The sequence below is a fragment of the Neovison vison genome, chromosome 1, assembly GCF_020171115.1.
Source record: "Neovison vison isolate M4711 chromosome 1, ASM_NN_V1, whole genome shotgun sequence".
NCBI lineage: Eukaryota > Metazoa > Chordata > Mammalia > Carnivora > Mustelidae > Neogale > Neogale vison.
In genome coordinates this window covers 55,577,326-55,599,156 of record NC_058091.1, presented here as the reverse complement: position 1 = coordinate 55,599,156, position 21,831 = coordinate 55,577,326, and the positions used below count along the sequence as shown (strand labels likewise).

The window sequence follows — 21,831 nt, the reverse complement described above, 5'->3', positions numbered from 1 at the left end:
GGTGGCTCAGTGAGTTAAGTGTCTGCCTTCGGCTCAGGTCATGACCTTAGGGTCGTGGGATTTGAGTCCCACATAGGAGAAGGTGGGTATCGCTGCTCAACAGTGAGTCTTTTGCCCCTTCCCCCTACCCCAGCTTGTGCTGCTCACTCTCTCAAATAAGTAAATAAAATCTTTTAAGTAAATAAAAACACCATTTATAATAGCAACAAAAATACGATCTACTTTGAATAAATGACATTAATGTGAAGGACTTCTACATTGGAAATAGCAAAAACACTGAAAGAAATTTTTAATAACCTGAATAAATTGAAATATGTACCTTGTTCATGGGTCGGGAAATTCAATAGTAAGAGACCAGTTCTCCCAAAATTGATCTATAGATTTGAGGCAACCTCACAAAATCTCCGTGGAAATTTTTTGAGGGAAATTTATTCTAAAATTCATGTGGAAATGCATGGGAGCTAGAATAGGCAGGACAACTCTGAAAAAGAATAAAGTTTACCACCTGATTTTAAGAATTACTATAATGCTATAGTGACCAAAAGAACATGGTACTGACATCAAATTAGATAACTAGATCAATAGAACAGAGTATAAAATTCAGAAATACTCCCACACATATATGGACAACTGACTTTTGATAAAGACAATGCAATTGAGAAACGATTGCCTTCCCAACAAATGATGGAAAAATTGGATATTAAAATACAAAAAATGAGCTTTGATCCATACTTCACAGTATATATAGCAATTGACTCAACATGTATCATAGACCTACATGTAAATCCTAAAACTATAAAACTTTTAGAGGGAACCTAAAAGAAGATCTTTGTTAACTTGGGTTTGGTAAAGATTTCTTAGCTACAACACCAAACTCACCATCCATAAAAGAACAAATTGACAACTTCAACAAAATTTAAAATTTGCGCTCTTCAAAGACATTTAAGAAATAAAAGTATAAGCCACAGTCTAGAAGAAAACCTTGGCAAAACATGTATCTATCTATAAAGGACTTATATCCAGAATATGTAAAAGCTCTTAAAAGCCAAGCAAGATAACCCAATAAAAGCATGGGCAAATATTTGAACAGCTCCTTCACCATGAAAAGATTTTGTTCAGCATTATTAGGCCTTCTGTAGAACTGTAAGTTAAAACCATAATGAGATACCATAAATACTTAACTAGAAAGGCTAAAATTAAAAAGAACACTAGGGCAGCTTGGTGGTTCAGTCAGTTAAGCATCCAACTCTTTTTTTTTTTTTTAAAAGATTTTATTTATTTATTTGACAGACAGAGATCACAAGTAGGCAGAGAGGCAGGCAGAGAGAGAGAGGGAAGCAGGCTCCCTGCTGAGCAGAGAGCCCGATGTGGGACTCGATCCCAGGACTCTGAGATCATGACCTGAGCTGAAGGCAGCGGCTTAACCACTGAGCCACCCAGGCGCCCCAAGCATCCAACTCTTTGTCTCAGCTCAGGTCTTGATCTCAGGGTCTCAGGAGTACAAGCCCGGTGTTCGATTCCATGCTCAGAGGCGTCTACTTCTTCTCCCTCACCCTCTGCTCCTCCTTCTTGCACTTGTGCTCACATTTTCTCTCAAATAAATTTTAAAAAAAGAAGAAGAAGAATAATACCATGTCAAGTTCTCACAAAGATATAAAGGGTCTAGAACCCCAACACACTACTGGGACTATAAACAAACAAACAAAAAAAAGCAGTACAACTACTTTGGAAAACAGCTTAGCAGTTTCTTTAAAAGTTAAACATTCATAAACCGAAGACCTACCCATTCTATTCCTAGTTTTTTAACTCAAGAGGAAGGAAGTTGATATTCACAATTGTTTCATTTGTATTAGCCAAAAACCTGGAAACTACCTACATGTCCATTAACAGATGAGTGAATGATCAAATAACAATATATCCATACAGTAGAATAAAACTCATCAATAGAAAGGAATGAAAAGTTGATAACATTCAATATCATGGATGAATCTCAGTAATTATACTGAGTGAAATAAGCCAAGCCAAAAAAAGTTTACAAAATTGTATGACTCCACTTAAATAAAACTGAAGAAAATATAAATTAACCAAAGTTGAGAGAAAGCTAATCAGCGTTTACTTGGTGATGGGGGTTCAAGAAAGAACAAGAGGTTTTCTCATGCAAGCATAAGGAATCATGAGTGATGGCTATGTTCATTATCTTGATGATGGCAATGATTTCACAGGTATATGTTAAAATTTTATACTTTAAGTATGTGCAGTTTGTCATATTTCAGTTACCTTAATAAAGCTGTTTTTAAAAATTCATGGCTCCAGAACTTTTTATTGTCTTGGAGAGGCAGTTAGTCCAAACTATATGTTTATAGATTGAAATAAATAAATTTATTTCTATAGCATTATTCTAACCATATCTTGAGTAAAAACATGAGCAAAATGTACAAGTTATCTTTTCAACTGTTTTTATTTTTGAATTTAAATAAAAAACATAATTTTAAATAAGAGGTGGAACATATGAATTATTTCAGTTTAAACAATGTTACTGTCCTAAGCACCTTAATACTGTAATTTGTAAACAAACTCTCAAATACTGAACAAAATTTTTGACAGTTGAACTATTTAGCCTCTCTTAAGTGTTATACATTCAATATTGAAATTTATTGCTGTGCTCATCTTGGAAGATATTTATTTAGACTTGGTATTTTTATAACATAGGATTTTCTTAAAATTATTAAAATCTGATTGGTTGATGTATTAAAAAGTTTAGTGATAAAGCATATTCATTGACCCATGAAATCAGTCCTAAATTTTACCCCATAAGGTTATTAACACACATGAAAAATGAAACCCAAGAGTTCAACATCAGATTTGTTTTTTATGTATTCATATTTTAGGGTAGTTTAAAAGTTCCAGATACTATTTCAGACATACAGTTTACTATTATTAGATGTAGAAATATATCATAGAAAATACAAGTCTATTTTAGATTTTGCTAGCATTATTCATCATTAAAATTAATCTTTCTAAATAGTAAATTTAATCATAGGTAAAATCCTTATTTAAATACAAGCAAAAAAAACTATAGATACTATTTAATGTTGTTGTAATATATGCTTTTTTAAAATCAGTGTTTCCCCCCAAATTTTAGTACCGAGACTGCAGACTATAAGAAACTTTTAAACTTCCTTTAAAGATAATCTATTCATATTATTGATCTACTGATAAATGAGTTCCACATTTCCTAATTTGTTTCATCTTTTGTGTGAAAGGAGTTTTAATCTTTAAGTGTTTCTATCATTGGGTGTCTACTCTTGGCACTTTATATGTTCATTATCTTTAATCCTTGGAACATTCCAGGAGTAGATATTAATTATCTCTTCTTTTTAAAGCTGAGGAAACCAGTTCTTTGAGAAACTGATTTGCCTAAAATGCCTCTGTGAATAAATGGCAAAGATGAGAATCAGACCCAAGTCCATGTGTTTCCAAAGTTTATTCTCATTCCAGTAATTCCTATACTATATAAATGACTCTTCATTTATAAATATAATTTTTATATTCTTTGAATTTATAAAATTTAAGTTCATTAAATACCAAATAAATTAAGAGCTATAATTATAAAATAAATGTTTAAATACATATCTACATACTATCACTTGTTACACATGTTACTCTTTTGATTTAGCATAAAAGACAGATGATAGCTGTTTGCCATTTTTGTTTTATCAATTTAATAGATACAGTTTAAATTGGAATCTGTTGTAGTACAGTATAAAAATAATCAGAAATTTGCCTAAAATCACCTTTGTTATATAATGTAATACAAATTTGAATTAAATAATAGTTATCAGTATATTCATTAGTAAGTTTTAACAAGTTTGACTTATTGACTTCAGGATATATATATTTTTTTTATTGTGACAGACAGCAGTTACATTTATTGTGATGAATAATGTATAGAATTTTTGAATCATTATGTTATACACCCAAAATTAATGTAACATTGTGTGTCAACTATACTTCAAGAATGGAAAAGAATAAATAAATTATCTGGACAAAAGTTTTCCAAAACAAAGATGAAAAACCAGAAGCAAACAGCAACAGGGCCTTTGGCGACTTTTTTTTTTTTTTTTTTTTATAGTCTCTTCGCGACTATATTTTTTTAACACGTCTCCTTTGCCTGCTAGACTTCCCTGTATTTTCTATCTCACTGATACTATCCTACTTGTAAACTTTTAGGCTTAAAATATATGTAAAAATAATCTCATGCTAAACTGATATTTGACATAGCTAAATAACCACACTTACTTAATCAGTACCATCTTTTCCTTTTAATTAAAGTCTTTTGTAGAAACAATAGTCCCTTTTGTGTGCATCTTTCCTGTATATTTCTGAAATGCAAGGGGAGGGTCCAGACAATCTTCTTCCACTTTCAGGAGGTTTTTCATTCTAGTTTTGTTCCACTTTGTAGAATTTCAGAGGGAAAAAAATGTACAGGCTTCAATTCACTTCATTATAAATGAGCTCTTGTTTATATTGTGTTAACAATTATGTCTTCCCATTTATAATCTGGTTGGAGAAACAACATTAATATGAATATACTTTAAAGTAAAATCTTTGAACATCCTTAATTTTCTTAGCCCAGCCCTAAGGAAGAAACTAAAAAATACATGCTTCATCTTCAACTATAATAATGTAAAAACAGATACAGCAGAACTCCTATGCAGAACCAATAATGTACATGTCTTTTGTATCATAGCTACTACTCTGAAGTGGTCAGAAATGCAATCCCAAAGCCACACTATACTTTTACTTTGATTCTAAAGCTTCCCAGAGCTGCCTTATAAATAATGTTGCTCCCATTCTCTTAAAGAAACTCCTCTTCCCTCTCTGTGTATAACTTTCAATTCAATAACATGTCAGCAACCTTTATTTTCTCCCGAGTTAGTTTTACCATTTCTTTGCTCTAAAGAATGGTAATTTCAGACAATAGAATCCTTCCTATCTCCCTGCCGAATTTCTGGAATCCCAGGTGTATGTTAGCATAATTGTCTTCCTAGGCTATGTTTATGAAAAAAGAAGTTGAAGTGTCTTTCTAAATTACTAGTTTTCTGACTCAGCTGAAAGTGATAATTCTAGAACTATGTATCACCATCATTACACTAAAGTTTTCAACTTACTATTAGCTTTTCTTCTTTCTAATGTAGGAGGACCTAAGTTTTAATCCAGTTATAAATTTTTGATGTCAGGAATTATGGAAATATTTTGTCATACTGATTGGAATCTTCTTAAGATTAAGCAAGAATATAATTTTTGCTTGAAAGGAAAATAATCTAGCCAAAGTAGCAAGCAGCAAGTTAGTCTTAGTCAATTTAGTCAAGTGTTTCATTAAGTCAGTAGGTGCTGGATCTAATAATTTGAAATGGTCTCATTGTCTGTGACATCAACAGGTAATGTTATAAGCTTAAATTAGAGTTTACAGTAATGGTTTTATAAATTATAGTTTAGATTTCCCTGTAACTTTACCAATTACAATTTGTTTTGATTTTAAAGGAAATGTTGGGTGAACTCTTCACTCCTCTAGAAACACCTGAAGCACCAAACAGGGGATTCTTTAAAGGCTTATTTGGAGGTGGTGCACAATCTCTTGATAGAGAAGAACTGTGTAAGTTGATTTATTTAATTCGGATACTGTATCTGTAAATCTGAAACATTCAAAGCACTTAAATTCTTCTTATATGTATAAATTATGTTCACCTTTTTCCTGTTTGTCACAATTACTAGATCCATGTTTTTAGCAAAAATATATAAAAGGTTTTTGTGTCATTCTAATCCTAATTGGGGGAATTTTACTCAGGGAACCAAGAGGAGAATAGCTTCAGGTAGTTAAAAAGGAGTATTCACAACTTTAAATGAATAGCTTACAAAGTATTTTATTTTCATTAAATGTGATCCTTATTATTTCAATTCTATAATTTACTTTAATCGATGACCTTAACTTTGAAAAAGTTAACCTAAAAATTCATTTTACAATACCTCCAGAACTATTATCATAGCACTAGAAGGTTATTTAAAATAGCAAAGTCTTGTTCATTTACTGCCTTCCACATAATTGGCACAGAGTAGAAATTTGTCCTTGAATAAACTAATAATAAGTCAATGATTGTTTGACACTTCTTTCAAATAGGAGCTGTTATGTCCTTAATTTCTTTTTATTCTCTTTCTGCTTCGCTAAAATACTATAGAATTTTCCTTTTGTGTTTGATTTACTAATTAGAAAAACTGTAAGATTAAATATCAGTAAGTAGTAGTGCAATGCAATTTAATTTTCAAAATTTACCCATTTTATTGATCAATCATCTTGGTACTAAGAATCAGTCAGTTTTAATTCATTTTTAAAAATGAAGACTGTTGTTTAAGTTATGGGGGACTGATAATTTGGAATAACATTCTCACCAACGATAATTGATAAAGTTACATAAAATTTATTTTATTTTATTTTTGTATTTTATTTATTTATTTATTTTTAGTTCTTAAAAACATCAGAGAGCTAACAGTATAGTAAAGACATGGGGAAGGATGAGAACCCAGAGTTCTAAGTCTGGCAGACTGAGGCCACTTTGACCCTGGAATACTTTGCTAATCTGAAGTGGGAGGCTGATATACTAAACTGTGATTATACTAGCAAGGTGGGCTCCTACAAGGAGTAAGCACAGGGATCTTGTTAAACAACTTCTCTTTGCAAGGATCCCAAAGGTCACAGCTTACGAGTAAAGGTGAACTGGAAATCAATCAGCCCTCACACACAGAGACTGAGCTCAGCTTTAAATTACCTGAATGTCCCAGAAAGCTTTCAACCTTAGTTAAGTATTTTTACAGACTGTTCAAGTCCCTAGCACCTGGCAGAAGCAATTAAAAATATGCTCTAAAGGAAGATAACATATTCCAAGTCCTCAAATTATTTGTAGAAATATTTGTAGAAATATGTCAACTATGTCATCAAAGTTAACCATGAACACTAGTAATCAACACCATGAACAATGAAACAAAAAAGGCAGAAGCAAATCACAGGTACTTCAAATATTAGAATTATCAGACATAAACTGTAAAATATTTATGCATATTCTACGTTCACATTCACCATGTCTGAACATTTTGTCAGATAACTGAAAACTCTAAAAATCAATACCAATAAATATGTAAAAAACTAAAATGAAGTTCTGAAACTGAAAGATTAAAAAAAACAAAATTAAAATCTGAGTGGATAAATTTGACCACAAAAGAGACACAACTTAAGAGAAAATTATATAGCTTGAAGATAGTTAAAATAGACCATTTAGACTGTAGTACAGAGAAACAAAAAAAGATGTAAAATACAAAGAAGATAAAAGAAATAGAAGTTGCAGTGAGAAGATCTAACATATGTTAGACTTCTCAAGAAAGAAACAGGAAAGCATGTAAAGAAGCATCAATATGTAAACATACATGACTGGAAATTTTTCAGAATTGATAGATGATACTAATTCTCATATTGAGGGAAACCTAATGAATTCCAAGAGTATATATATATTTTTTAACTCACAGCTAGAGGGGTGCCTGGGTGGCTTAGTCGGTTAAGGGTCTGACTTTTGGTTTTGACTCAGGTCATGATACCATAGTCATGGAATTGACCCCTGCTTTGGGCTCAGCATGGAATCTACTTGGAATTCTCTTTCTCTCTCTCTCTGACCCCTCAACTATCTCTCTCTCTTTTTCTCTCTCTCTCAAATAAATAAATAAATCTTAAAAAATTCAAAGCTAGATATGTTACATGAAAATAGAGTATATCAAAGACGAGAAGAAAATCTTCAAGGTGACCAGAGAAAAATGTGGTATTTTTTAACAAGCAATAGACTGACTTCTCAACAGTCAAAGATAAAAAATATACTTCAGGAATGAGACTTCTAAACAACTTGCCACCACACTAAAGGGAACTCTAAAAGCTGTACTTCACAGAGAGGGAAAATAATCCTCCATGGAATGTCAGAGCTGTAAGAAACAATGTTCTAGAAAGAAAGTAGCAGATGCATGCATAAATATAATCTTTATGGACTATAAAGCAAAATCTCATAGTATGTATATACACATATAAATAGACTATGACCCAAAACACATAAAATCAAGGGAGTCACAAAGGGTAATGAATTTAAAGTGAACTGAGATCATACATTCTTTGAGAGTCTTTTTAAAAATATCTAGCAGCATTAATAAGGATGCATGTGAAAATTTCTAAATTGACCTCTACAACCTAGTACATAACTTCAGGTGAATAGCAGGAAAATCACAGTCCTTCCAAAATAAGGCAAGAAAGATGGAGAGAAAGAACACAAAACAGGTGAGATAAATAGAAAGCACATAAAGGACTGTAGACTTAAGTATAAATAATCATAGTAATTATGTCCCATTTAAAAGGCAAACGTCATCCAACTGACCTTAAGAAGAAAAAAATATACATTGTTTACAGCAGACATACTTAATACAAGTATTAAAGTTTTAAAAGAAAAACATGAGCACAAATGAGGACTCAGTTGGTTTAGCTGTATTAATAATCAAAATGTAAATATTAAGGCTTTTTATTGAATACACCTTATATTTTCACTTCAAAATACATAAAGAAACAATGACATGACTACTAGAAGAGACCATTTCCCAATCATAGCAGGAAACTGCTAATATGCCCCTTGATTGAGATATAAGAACAGACAACAATAAGTCTTCTAGTAAAAGATATAGAAGACATGAACAACACAATTAATGAACTTAAACCTAATGAAACATACACAGGATGTTCATAAAATATATTTGTAGAGGGACACCTGGGTGGCTCAGTGGTCAAAGCCTCTGTCTTCGGCTCAGGTCATGATCTCAGGGTCCTGGGATTGAGCCCCACATCAGGCTCTCTGCTCAGTAGGGAGCCTGCTTCCTACTCCCTTTCTTTCTGCTTGCCTCTCTGCCTACTTGTGATCTCTGTCAAATAAATAAAATCTTTAAAAATATACATATATATTTATAGGGAAATTATAGATGTATATTGAATTATTTTGGAGTAAAATGTCATGTCTATAATGAATTTTGAATATTTAAAAATTTTGCCTGAAGACACTCACATAGCAAAAAATGTTATCTATTACCAAAATTAGATAATGAGTGTATGGATGTTTATGATATAGTTCTTTTACTTTCCTGTATATTTGAAACTTGGCATTTTAAAAAGTTGGGGTTTAAGTTAACCATATATTAAGTGATTTTTAAAAAACAAAATTTCAAAGGATTAAAATCAATTAAGCATTTGTGATCTGCTCACAATGCAGTTATGCTTGTAATTAATAACAAAGCTAATTTTAAATCCCCATATTAAAAAATTAAGAAATAAACTTTTTTTAATAACCTATGTGTCAAAGAACTGATAACCATTGGTATGCATTTAAAGTAGTAGTGACATTTATAGCCTTAAATATATATATAATATTACTCAAAAAGAAAACGTGAAAATGACTGAACTGAATATCCATCTCTAAAAGGCAGAAAACACTGCAAAATAAACCAAAGAAAATAGAAGGTAATAAGATAATAATGACTTAGTAAGCAAATGCAAAATTGAAAAAAAATCAACAGAACCAAAAGTTGATTCTTTAAAGACTTAATAAAATTGATAAATCTCGGTGAAACTGAGTAAAAAAAGAAAGAAAGGAAGAAAAAAAAAGGAAGGCATAAGTAAACACTATCAGGAATGAAGAAAGATAAGAGAATGTAACTGCTCTACTTAAAATATCAAAGCCAGCAACTTGTTGAATGGTCTATCTCTAGCTCCTTAACTTAATCACATCTGCCTCATTTCGTTTCCTGTGTGAGGTAGCATAATCACAGGCTCCAGGAATTAGAGTAAGGTCATCTTTTAGAGGAGTGGGGGACATTATTCTGTCTACCACAATCACATCAAAACAAACAAGAGAAGTCAGATACTTAGAAATAAATCTTAACAGATGTTTAGGACCCTGTGGGGAAAACAGATAATTATATAACTTTGTTGACAGAAGTTAAAGACCCAAGAAAAAGAAATATACCATGTTCATGCAGTAGAAGATTCAGTATAAGGCAACAATTCTCCCAAAATTGATTTCTGCATTCATAGATATACACTAAATGAAGACCTTCTCAAAATCAACTTCCCCCCAAAATTTTAAACTGATGATAACCTTCAGATGGAAATTCAAAAGGTCTTACCTCTTCTACTGAGCCTCATATTAGAAGTTTTAACTAAGACTATTAGGCAAAACAAGGAACTAAAGGGCATCCAGATTAGAATGGAAGAAGAAAAATCTGTATTTGCAGATGACATAATCTTGCAAATAGAGAATCTTAAGCCACACCAAAAATAAATAAATAAATAAAAAAGAAACAAGTTCAGCAAGATTGCAGGATACAAAATCAATATAAATAATCAATTTCTTCTGTGTACTAGCAATGAACAAATCAAATATTAAATTAAGAAAACAGTTCCATTTATAATAGCATCAAAAAGACAAAATACTTGGGAATAATTTAACAAAAGAAGTGTAAAATGCACTAAAAACTTCAAAACATTTAAAGATATTAAGTCATAGAGAAATGGATTGATATTCTACGTTCATGGGTTGGAAGATTAAATAGCGGGAAGATGGCCATGATCCCCAAGTTGATCTATGCATTCAACACAATCCCTGTCAAAATACCAGCTCTTTTTTTTTTTTTTTTTGAAGAAAGAATGCTCCTAACATTTTTATGGAAATGAAAAGGATCCAAAATAGCCACACATACACAAAAATTTTTTTAAAGAAGATAAATGACAGAGAACTCAACATCTTTCAATTTCTGAAGTTACTGCAAAACTATAATTATCAAGATAGTGTAGTACTTGCATAAGGAGAGGTGCACAGACCAATAGAATAGAACTGAGAATCCAGAAATAAGTCCATACATGTATGGTTAATTGATTTTCTACAAGGATGCCAAGAAAATTCGTAGGTAAAAGGATGGTCTTTTCAACGATGGTGTTGGGACAACTGGATATCGACATGCAAAAGAATGAAGTTGATTCCTGCCCTCCCACCATTCACAAAAATTAACTCAAAATGGATCAAAGACCTTAATGTAAGAGCTAAAACTGTAAAAGCCATAGAAGAAAACATAGATATAAATCCCTGTGACCTGAAATTAGGCAGTGATTTTTTTAGGTATGACACTGAAGTCATAAGCAACCAAAGGAAAAACATAGATAAATTGAATTTCATTAAAATTAAAAATCAACACTCTCAAGAAAGGGACAAGACAAACCACAGATTGTGCTAAAATATTATAAATCTTATATCTGATATATCTGAAATCTGATAAAAGCCCAGTATTCAAAATATATGAAGAATTCTTACAACTTAACAATAAAAACACAGCCCAGTTTTTAAATGGCAAAGGTTTGAATAGACAGTATTCCAGACAAAATATACAAATGGCCAATAAACATATAAAAGGATGTACAACATCATTTCTCATTAGGGGAGCACAAATCAAATATCACTTCACACTAGAATGGGTATAATCAAAAAGATGTTAGCAAGAATGAAGAGAAATTGGAACTCCTACATTGCTGGTGGAAATGTAAAAATGACAGACCCTCTTTGGAAAACTGGCAGTTCCTCAAAAAAATAAACATAAAGTTATCACCGGACTCAACAATTCCACTCCCAGGTATATACCCAAGAGAACTGAAAACACATATTCACACAAAAACTTGTACAAATGTTCACAGCAGCATTATTTGTAACAGCCAGAAAGTAGAAACAACTCAAATGTCCATCAGCTGATGAACTGATAAACAGAATGTCTTCTCTCCACACAATGGACTGTTATTCAGTGATCAGGAAGAACGAAGTGCTGATGCATGCTACAACATGGTTGAACCTTGGCAACATTAAGTGAAAGAAGCCAGACGCAAAGACCACATATTGTATGAATCCATTTACATGAAATGTTCAGAATAGAACTTATAAAAACAGAGTAGATTATTGATTGACAAGGACTGAGAAGAGAGGGGATAGGAAGTGACTGCTAATAATTAGCATAGAGTTTCTGTTCTTGGTTTTTTTTGTTTTTTTTTTTTTTAAGATTTTATTTATTTATTTGTCAGAGAGAGAGGGAGAGAGAGCAAGCACAGGCAGACAGAGTGGCAGGCAGAGGCAGAGGGAGAAGCAGGCTCCCCGCTGAGCAAGGAGCCCGATGTGGGACTCGATCCCAGGACGCTGGGATCATGACCTGAGCCGAAGGCAGCTGCTTAACCAACTGAGCCACCCAGGCGTCCCTCTGTTCTTGTTTTTGAAGAAAATGCTCAGGAATTAGTGATGATGGTTGCACAACTTTCCGAATAAATTAAAAGTTGCTGAAGTGTTCAGGGATAAATTTATGGTATGTGAATTATGTTTCTAAAGAAAAATGTATGCTGAGGGAAGAGGAAAAATCTGACCTCATTCTTTAACAGAATTTAAGACTTGTAGTAATCTAGGTATTAGGTAATCAAGGTCTGGGTTATGTAGGGAAAGGAAGGAGTGAATTTCTGAGATCTTTTGAAGGAAAAATTTGGTCTATTTGTAAATGACAAGATAAATGGAAAGAAGGGGATGTAGAATATGGATACTGAAATAGAATAATGAATAAATTCTTCATTTTTCTTCTAAGCTTAAGCTTAGTATTTAAAGTATGAGAAAGCATGGAGTAAATAAACTAAATCAAATCTGTACATTTAATTTATCTTTAATTTTTTCTAGACCTAATAGTAATTTTTTACAATTATGTAAACTCGTGTCATTATGCCCATCATTCATGTGACAAATTATTACTAGTTCCTTTTTTACACAAATTTTATTACATAAACTAATATAGAGTAGAAAATTAGTATACATTCTGGTTTTGCATGTTTAAAAAACTATCTAAAAGTTATTAAAATCCTATAAAAACATTATGAAGAGAAATACATAAATACTTCAATTACATTGTTACTGCACTTAAAAATTGTGGTTTTTTAAAAAATTTTTTATTTTTTATTTTTTTTATAAACATATATTTTTATCCCCAGGGTTACAGGTCTGTGAATCACCAGGTTTACACACTTCACAGCGGTCACCATAGCACATTCCCTCCCCAACGTCCATAACCGCACCCCCCTTCTCCCAACCCCCCTCCCCCCAGCAACCCTCAGTTTGTTTTGTGAGATTAAGAGTCACTTATGGTTTGTCTCCCTCCCAATCCCATCTTGTTTCATTTATTCTTCTCCTACCCCCTTAATCCCCCATGTTGCATCTCCACTTCCTCATATCAGGGAGATCATATAATAGTTGTCTTTGTCCGCTTGACTTATTTCACTAAGCGTGATACCCTCTAGTTCCATCCACGTCGTCGCAAATGGCAAGATTTCATTTCTTTTGATGGCTGCATAGTATTGCATTGTGTATATATACCACATCTTCTTTATCCATTCATCTGTTTAAAAATTGTGTTTTAATATTATATAGTAGGATTTTTGTATTAAGATTTTCATTTGAATTTCTCTTTCACTTATCAAATCCGTTCAGTTGGAGAATCATCCTCAGGAAAGGCCTCAAGGAGTCTTGCACAGCATATCCCTGGCCCTGGCGGCATTGAAGGTGTGAAAGGAGCAGCATCTGGAGTCGTTGGTGAATTAGCACGAGCCAGGTTGGCACTAGATGAAAGAGGGCAGAAACTTGGTGACCTGGAAGAAAGAACTGCAGCTATGTTGTCCAGTGCAGATTCGTTTTCTAAACATGCACATGAGGTATGTCTATCAAACAAATATTTAAACAAAATAACCTTGGTAAAGCAAGTATGAAAATTGTTTTTTTTTTAAATAGCTATTATATTTCTACACAAGGACTTCATTTATCCTCTGTACAATTGCAAATTCCTGATTTTTGCCACCAGAGGGAGCTATGACAAGACTATGTTTCAGTAGCCTTTGGTCTTTTACTGAAGTTTATGAATTATGAAGGAAGCTGCTCACCGTCAGGCTTTTTGTAAACAAAGTCAGTGATTTTGCAGATGTTTTTAGGGAATGCAGAGGCCTCCAATTTTACTACTAACTTCTAAAAAAGGAAATAGTTTTGCCTCTCTTCATTGTTTAGGTTGATCTATATAACTAAAATTGATGAACATTTTAATTTAAATAAACAATACTAAATCTGTCTGTAGACTAGTTCACACAGAGGGTGAATGAGATGCATTTTTGCAAAAAATTTATTTTGATGACTTTGGAAATCATGGGACCTTAGAAGCTAATGCTGTAAAAAAGGGATCCCTAGCTGGCCTTACAAGTATACTTTATTCGCCAGCATAGTAACACCTTAGAAAATGACCTTAAAGGCCATTAGGTAGAATATAGATCTTCATTTTGACACAGAGGTCTGCCACTCTGTGATGCCTTACACTGGGTTACTTCACACACTTAGTTCCTACCCTAGTCCTTGAGGACATTTTTAGTTTGTTATCTGAAGGAAGCATATTAAGGTTATTTTTACATTTGAGTACCCAGTCTATCAGTAATAGCTCTCTAAATTTTTCAATCAAAAGTCATCATTTCCTTGCTCAAGAATGCTGACAATGGAATGCATGAAAGAGGTCACTTGACCTGAGAGAGATTTGTCCAGGGCTTCAAAGAGATTTTGGAGATCCCTCGTGAGTCCTTGTACTAAGCTAACACACACCTCAGATATAGGCTAGTGGCCTTGGTGAAGAATTTTGTTGGCATAACCCTGCGTCTGACTGTGATCTCTAATGCATTTAACATTTCAGCCAATTTCAGAATATACACACTCTAAGTATTTAGCAAAGAGCTCAGACTCAGACTGATAGCTTTTCCCTCTACCAAAAGATATTTATGAGCCATATTTGAGAGTAATATATTGAGGTGGTTAAATCCATGGATTCTTTAATCAGACAGTGGGCTCAAATCCCAGTTTCACCATTGTGTTACCTTTGGTATCCCGTATAAACCTTATTCTCTTTATTTATGAGGAGAATAATAATCTCTAACCATAGAGCTATGAGGACCAAATGAATTCATGTAAGGAAGGTGTGCTATACAGTGTCTATCTCAGAGTAAGTGCTCAGTAAGTTTTGGATGGCAGCAAGAGTACTGATGTCAACCTTTCATTCACCAGGCTTTTTAACCATTGTTTTTAGTTCAAATCAGAGAAGTGAAAGTTACCTTATTTGTAACGCATTAGCTTAGGTCACCAAAGAATATACTGAGGTGACGTTTAATTATATCACATTTCTAAAAAATAAGAGGACCTTCTAGGCTATAGTTCTTAAATAGTTATGGTCTTTTCTCTAAATGGAACAGTTCTTATTGCTTTCAGTGTAAATTGATATGAAGTAAGCCATATAGTAACACTATAGAATGTTTCAGGATGATAGAATGTTTTGGAAAACATAGAAATCATTTATAACATAAATGTTCTGCCATTTTTAAAACACTTTCTGTGTTTTCTCTCCTTTAGATGATGTTGAAATACAAAGATAAGAAGTGGTACCAGTTCTGACAACCAGAAATCCAACTAAGTCCAACTTCAGCCAGAAGGAAAAAGAATTTTCCTTTTTTATTTTATTGATTTCACTTTAGGAAAGTTAACATTGGATGTTCGTCACTGGATACTGTTCTTTCCTAGCACAATCATGCACTGTTTTACCTCAGTCATGTGGCTTTACCTGAGGAGTGTCCACGCACACTCAAAGTGGAGTAGATGGTATGTGCCGGCTATGAGTTGACAGTTTGGGAACTAAGCAGGTCACATGTTACAAATGAAGAAACAAAGGGGAGTGTGGAGGAGACCTGGCAGGGACTATTCCTGGATCATTCCTGTATTAAACTTTCATAAGCCAAAAGATTTTGTGCTGTTGTATCTGCCATCAGTGTTTGACCTCTTTGAGGGAGAGACAGTAAGTCAGAAGTCCTGAAGCTGAAGTAGTTTGTTTGTGTCATTGACTGAAATATAAACAGCTGTCTTGGACTTTCCCTCCCTTAAACTGAATGGTCATCAGTATCATTAGTGAAAAAGAAACAAACTGTTTGTTACCATATCTTTAGACAGATAAGCTGAATGGTGGGCTTTAAATAATAAAAACATACACATAGTTGACTTGTGTATGGGCTACTCTTGGATTCTTGTTATTGTATACTTGTGTTTAGTCCATATTTTGTCAAAAGCAAAACAAGGTGATACATCACTTTTCATTGAAAAGAAAAGTGTAGAGCATGACTGAACTGCTCATCATTCTGGGAGTTTCCATGTAGTGGCTATACAGTGTGGAAAGTGAGAAAAACCTCCATTGTGGTGAGGAGAATACTTCAATGTCCCTTGTCCTCGTTCTCATTAATTCAGCTAAAGGTGGATTTGACCAAAATAGTTACTGGTTAAATTTGTAGAAATGTTGAAATTGGCTAAGTTTTTAATTTTGCTTGAATTTTTATAAAATGTTTAACCAAATGTACCTTTGCATTATTTAATTAAAATTGCTAAAAACAATGTTTCATTATTTCAGTAAAATGCTCAGCTCCCTTTTTAAAATACCCTTTATTTGCTAACAGTTCCAGTACACTCAGGTGATGAGCCAATTAAATCTTAGTGCACATGCTGTCGCATGGAAAATTAACAAGCATCTGTTGTCAATAATTATCTATATAAGAGTCTAGTCTGATGACCTACAAAATATTTTCTGTAGAAATATACTATAAATCTGTACATGTCCTTTCGAGGTTTTAAAAAAACCAAAAGGAAAGGAAAATATGTGCATTTTTGGTAACTAAATTATTTCTGTATTGGAGTATAATGCAAGTGAGACTGTCAGTGAAAAACAAATGATCTGTTCCTAAGACAGCATTACGGACAGGGAAGAGATGACTTTGTAGACCTGGAAGTAAGTGATATCATAACACAGGCTCATCTGAGATGATTATTGGTGGTTCTTAAAGCAGCAAAGGAAGAGCAAAATGGAAGCATTATACTTACTCTTAATGAAATTTAAATATTTTCTTCTATAAAAAATTGTTTAAAACATTTTCTTTTTTCATTAAGAGATAAACAGAGCACAAATTGATAGCAAACTTGATGGTTGCTTTTTCTATTCCATATGATCATTTAAGGTATGTGTAGAACATCTTAATTTCACACAGTCTGTTATGCATCTTTTCCTCTTTATTCTTTTCATTAATAAAGCTTTTATGTTTACATTTTGCAATGTGCACTATGGGATACAAACGTTTACATTAAAATTTACTTTGAATATCATTAGGGAGGGACTAAATATATGTGATTAGAGATAATTGATCGAGCCAAAATAAATATTTTAAAAGTAATCATTTTCAAAAGGTTTTGAATTTGTAGAAAATACCTATGGATAACATGTTTCTGTTTAGATAATGTCAGTGATATGGTGAAAAGTCAGAAGTTTACAGATGTTATCTAACAAATCCGTTGTTCCATGATCTGTCACAGGAAGTATTAGGCCCTTTTTTAAGGTAGAGTTTTGAGAATGTCATCAATAAAATTAACAGTTATGGATTTGAAGTTGAGAAGCATTAAGTAAAATAATATACTGGTAGATTCCTCATTAGGTGGAAGGGCATATTAGCTCCAATTATTTAATTTGCTCTGTTATTTTGTGTTAATTGTACATCAGCTTTATTTCTGTGGTCATTTTTCCTGATGTATATAAAATGAACTAATCCTGTAATTATTTTCAAATAGAGAAGTAGATACATTTATCTGAGATGGATTTTATAAGAAAATGTTAAATCAATATTTTGAGTTATTTTATTTTGTTTTTAAATTAATCTACAGATTATGCACAGCAAACCTAGAAACTCACTTAAACTAGAAAGCTTGAAGTATTTTTGAGAATAGGAAATAGCTTCTCCGAGTTATACTTGATTCAGTCTGTAGATAAGAGACAGTCTGCAGTAATAACTAACCCAGGGAATTTATTGTAATTTGAGAGATAACATCTTTTATTTTTTTCTTTTTAAGTGCAAAAAGTAAGTCACCAGCAAGCCAGGATTTCAGGAAAACAAACCAAAAAAAAAAAAAAAAATCAAAAATAGAAAATATAAGAAAGATGAAAGATTTGTGTGTGCTTCCTGCATATCCTCATTTGAGGACATTATTCTTTGTTGCATTTGTCCTTGGCTCTAAAATCATTAAAGTATTCGTTAATTAGCAGCTTGTCAACAGGAAGTTGTTTCCCCGTATGTACCACATATCCAATTCACTCTTCAAATTTAAATTCATATGTGTTTGCTTAGAAAGTTATTTGAAATCTTAGTACTCTGACAAATTCTGTATGTTACATCCATTTGAAGTTTTGCATCATCTTAATCTCCTGGGTTTGCATTTCTGTTTAAAAAGTGTTTTCAAAAATGGTTATAGATATCACTGAGCTATGATTGACTTCTTAATTTGCTTTTCTTTATGTATGTGAAAAAAATGCTGCTATTTGTCTATGTTATGTGTAGTATATTACAATTTAAGTACAGTACATTATAGTGAAGAAAGAAGCATTTCTTTTGCTTAGACCTTAATTGTAGGTTTCTCTGAAGTTCTTTCATGTAGATATGTGAGTGTTTTAAACAAGTCTGAAAGTGTTACACATTTTTAGGTTACAAGGGTTGAAGGGAAGACAGCTGAGGAAAGGAAGGGGAGACCCCCACGGAGTACAGAGTTTTACCCTGAGTTCCAGATTCCATATATGTTTTGCTGAAGGCATTTTTTCAATGACATTAGAAAAGCTATATCCAAAGGTAAATTTTTTGTGGCAAAGATTTATTTTACATTTTAACTTTGGGGATTTTGTTTATTTGTTTTTGCAAAATAAAGAGCACTGAACTTTAAACTTGAATTTTTTCTGCACTTTTTTAGGTAATGAGAACTTTTTATTATCATTTAATCCACATTTCTCAGTTAAAATCAAATGATACATATGTATAAAACATACCAAAATCATGAATATGCTGCTAGCTGCACCTTTAACAATTAAACTGATCATAGTCTTAAAACCTTTAATAGGGCTTTATATAGTTTTCAAGGAAAAAAATAGTAAAAGCATTTGCTGTATGTTTCAGTGTTCTAGGTCTTACTTAAATTATTGCAACACTTTCAGATTTGTTTTAAGATCATACAGTAACATGTTATATTTATACATACTGCTAGAGAATATACTTTTAATTTTAAAATGAAATTTTTATAAATGTACTCTTTAATTTTAAAAATGGTGAACTTGTTAAGTTTAAGTCAAAGTACTTATAAAGTATGTATATTATCCATACAAAAGTTATGTTTTACGCTTATACTAAGAAATATTGGTATCTCATATCGAGATACAATTAACTTTAGAGAATCATACATTATTCAAAAGTCTTCACGCATTGACAGGAAAGATAATCATTAATATGGTTTAAAAGAAACCCTCTATTGAGCATTTTCAAATATTAATTTTATTTTGGGAAAAATGCCCACAACAATATTTGCAAGATTTTTCTCACTAACTGCAGCTTGCTGTCGGACGCCTACCTTAACTATTGTTTTAAGAAATATATATATTTAAAATAGTTTTCCAGGTATTTTCTTCTACCTTTTTTAAAAATAAATTTCCAAAAATGAAAACAGAGTTTATGTATTTTTGTCAATGAAGGTTTTTATTTTGTAGTTTATAGAATTTGTTCCTTATCAGTTTGATACTTGATCACTATTCCTAGACTTTTTAATCTGTATTTACTTTGAAAAAGAACACTTCTCTATCTTAAGTGTCCTCCTTTTGTTCTTTTCCTTTTTAGAGTGTTTGTTCTCTTCGATTGAAATTTATGCCCACAAATAATTTTTTTTCATTTGAAAATGAATGTGAAGATACTGTTTACAGCTTTTGTTAATCACACTTTTCATCACTGATCAATTTCTTGTAAAGTGCTATGGGGATTATTTTTCCTGTGAATATTAATGATCTTATTACTGCCACAGAAGTTTTCAAAGTTCTGTGGACAGAAAATAGTTGTAACAACAACAAAAATTAAAAGGAAAACTTTAGTTTACCTTTCTCAGCTGAATTAAATGGTTTTAATAACTTCCCAGTTACCAGGGTTATAACATGGCTTTCTTCAGTTAATAATACAATCTTAAATTACTTAGCACAATTCACTTACAAATTGAGTACTGCAGTCCAGAGCTACATATAATTGCTCTTTTTATTGCATATTGCACTACTATTACATCGGAAAAATCATGAATGTCAGTTTTGCTGGTATTTTGCAATGAATGAGGCTCACAGTTTAATTTAAAATTTTATAGTGTATGAGATGTAAATAAGTCAGTACTAATTTATTGTAGATTGTTTGGCTCAGGCATTTAAATGGACATAGGCTAATGGCAATGGAATCCTCTTTGACTGGGAGTTTCATTTTTTTAAATATACTTTGCTAAGTGTTTTGTGTTGTTCGAACTTTGCTTCAGTTGAAGACAAGGTGAAGAGTTAAAAAAAAAAGACTCAATATGTCAATAGAAAGCAATGCAAAGAGTAAATCATATTTTAAATTTTTTAAATTTTTTTTGTAAATAAATGGTACTGTGATACTTTAGGTGTGACCTCTGCTTAACATGATAGTTAGAACCAGAAAAACATTTCTTTCTAGTTATACTATTGGTTCATTGTAAATGCATCACCAAAACAATATTAAAAAGAGCAAGGATAAGTTTTCCTAACATTGTCCACGTCAGGGGCAAGCATGCTTGGTATAGAGCTCTAGCTTGTGTCTACCTTAAACCCGCAGGCAGTCTTCAGTTGCTGCACTTTTTTTTTTTTTTTTAATTTTGTTCAGTCCAGTAACTATCTTAAAGGTAATTGCTGGAATATGTATTTTAAATATGGTAAAAAAAAAAAAATCTCTGTGTACTGTTTCATTTTAAACAAAAACAAAAGCACTATTGCAAACACTAAAAATGTGTTAAACTTTGTAGTTATTTTGCATTCCTGTACTTTACAAAATGTCATCACAGCAAAAGGTTTAAAATTAGGTAATGAAATATTTTTGTAAATAAATACCGTTAAGCTGGTATTTTAAAAAATGTATTATAATGTTTCTGGAAAATGTTCATATATATGTATATGAATGTCTCTTTATGCTGAAGGGCTCTGATTGGGCAAAATAAAATACTCTAATCTCTCCTGAAACTAAACAAGCCCTTTTTTCTGGAAAATCTGTTTTAATTTTTTCTCCGAATTGTGGAATTAATCCCATTACTTTAACCTAAGCAAACAGTAGTTAAAATAGATTTCTACATTTGCAAAGATAAAGTCATCTCAAGTAAGAAAAACTATTTTTCTTAACTAGGTGGGTTTTTTGGTAAAAGTCATGTCCCCTGCATTGGATGGGGTGAGATCCCCCTATTGTAGGAACTTAACAGTAGATGAACACTCCTTGGCCTGTAGTATGTATGGAATCCCCTGGGCATCTTGTTCAAAGGCAGATTTAGATTCAGGGTATTGAGGTGGGGTCTGACCTCATTTCTAACAGGCTCCCACGTAGTATAGATGCTGCTGGTCTTTGAAAAGTACTTTGAACAACAAGATGTAGATAATTTCCATAACTGGCATTTTGCCAGTTAATAGTAGTGTCCAACTACTTGTACCAAGAATGAATATCACATTAATGGATTTAGAATAATGTAACTCAAAGAAGACCAAATAGTACTTACTATCTCCATTGTATTTCCA

The 21,831-nt window shown here is 32.3% G+C and overlaps 1 protein-coding gene across 3 annotated transcripts in view; it reads left to right on the top strand.

Annotated features, from left to right (window-relative positions):
• Nucleotides 1–21,288, top strand: part of STXBP5 (syntaxin binding protein 5) — a 177,052-nt gene extending 155,764 nt beyond the window's left edge. For all 3 annotated transcript variants that reach the window (XM_044247120.1, XM_044247119.1, XM_044247118.1), the window contains 3 exons: nt 5,545–5,656; nt 13,629–13,849; nt 15,573–21,288. In XM_044247120.1, the coding sequence (XP_044103055.1) occupies nt 5,545–5,656; nt 13,629–13,849; nt 15,573–15,614 (375 nt within the window). In that variant the 3' untranslated portion in view covers nt 15,615–21,288. The remainder of the gene's footprint in view (nt 1–5,544; nt 5,657–13,628; nt 13,850–15,572) is intronic.
• The last annotated feature ends 543 nt before the right edge of the window (nt 21,289–21,831 follow it).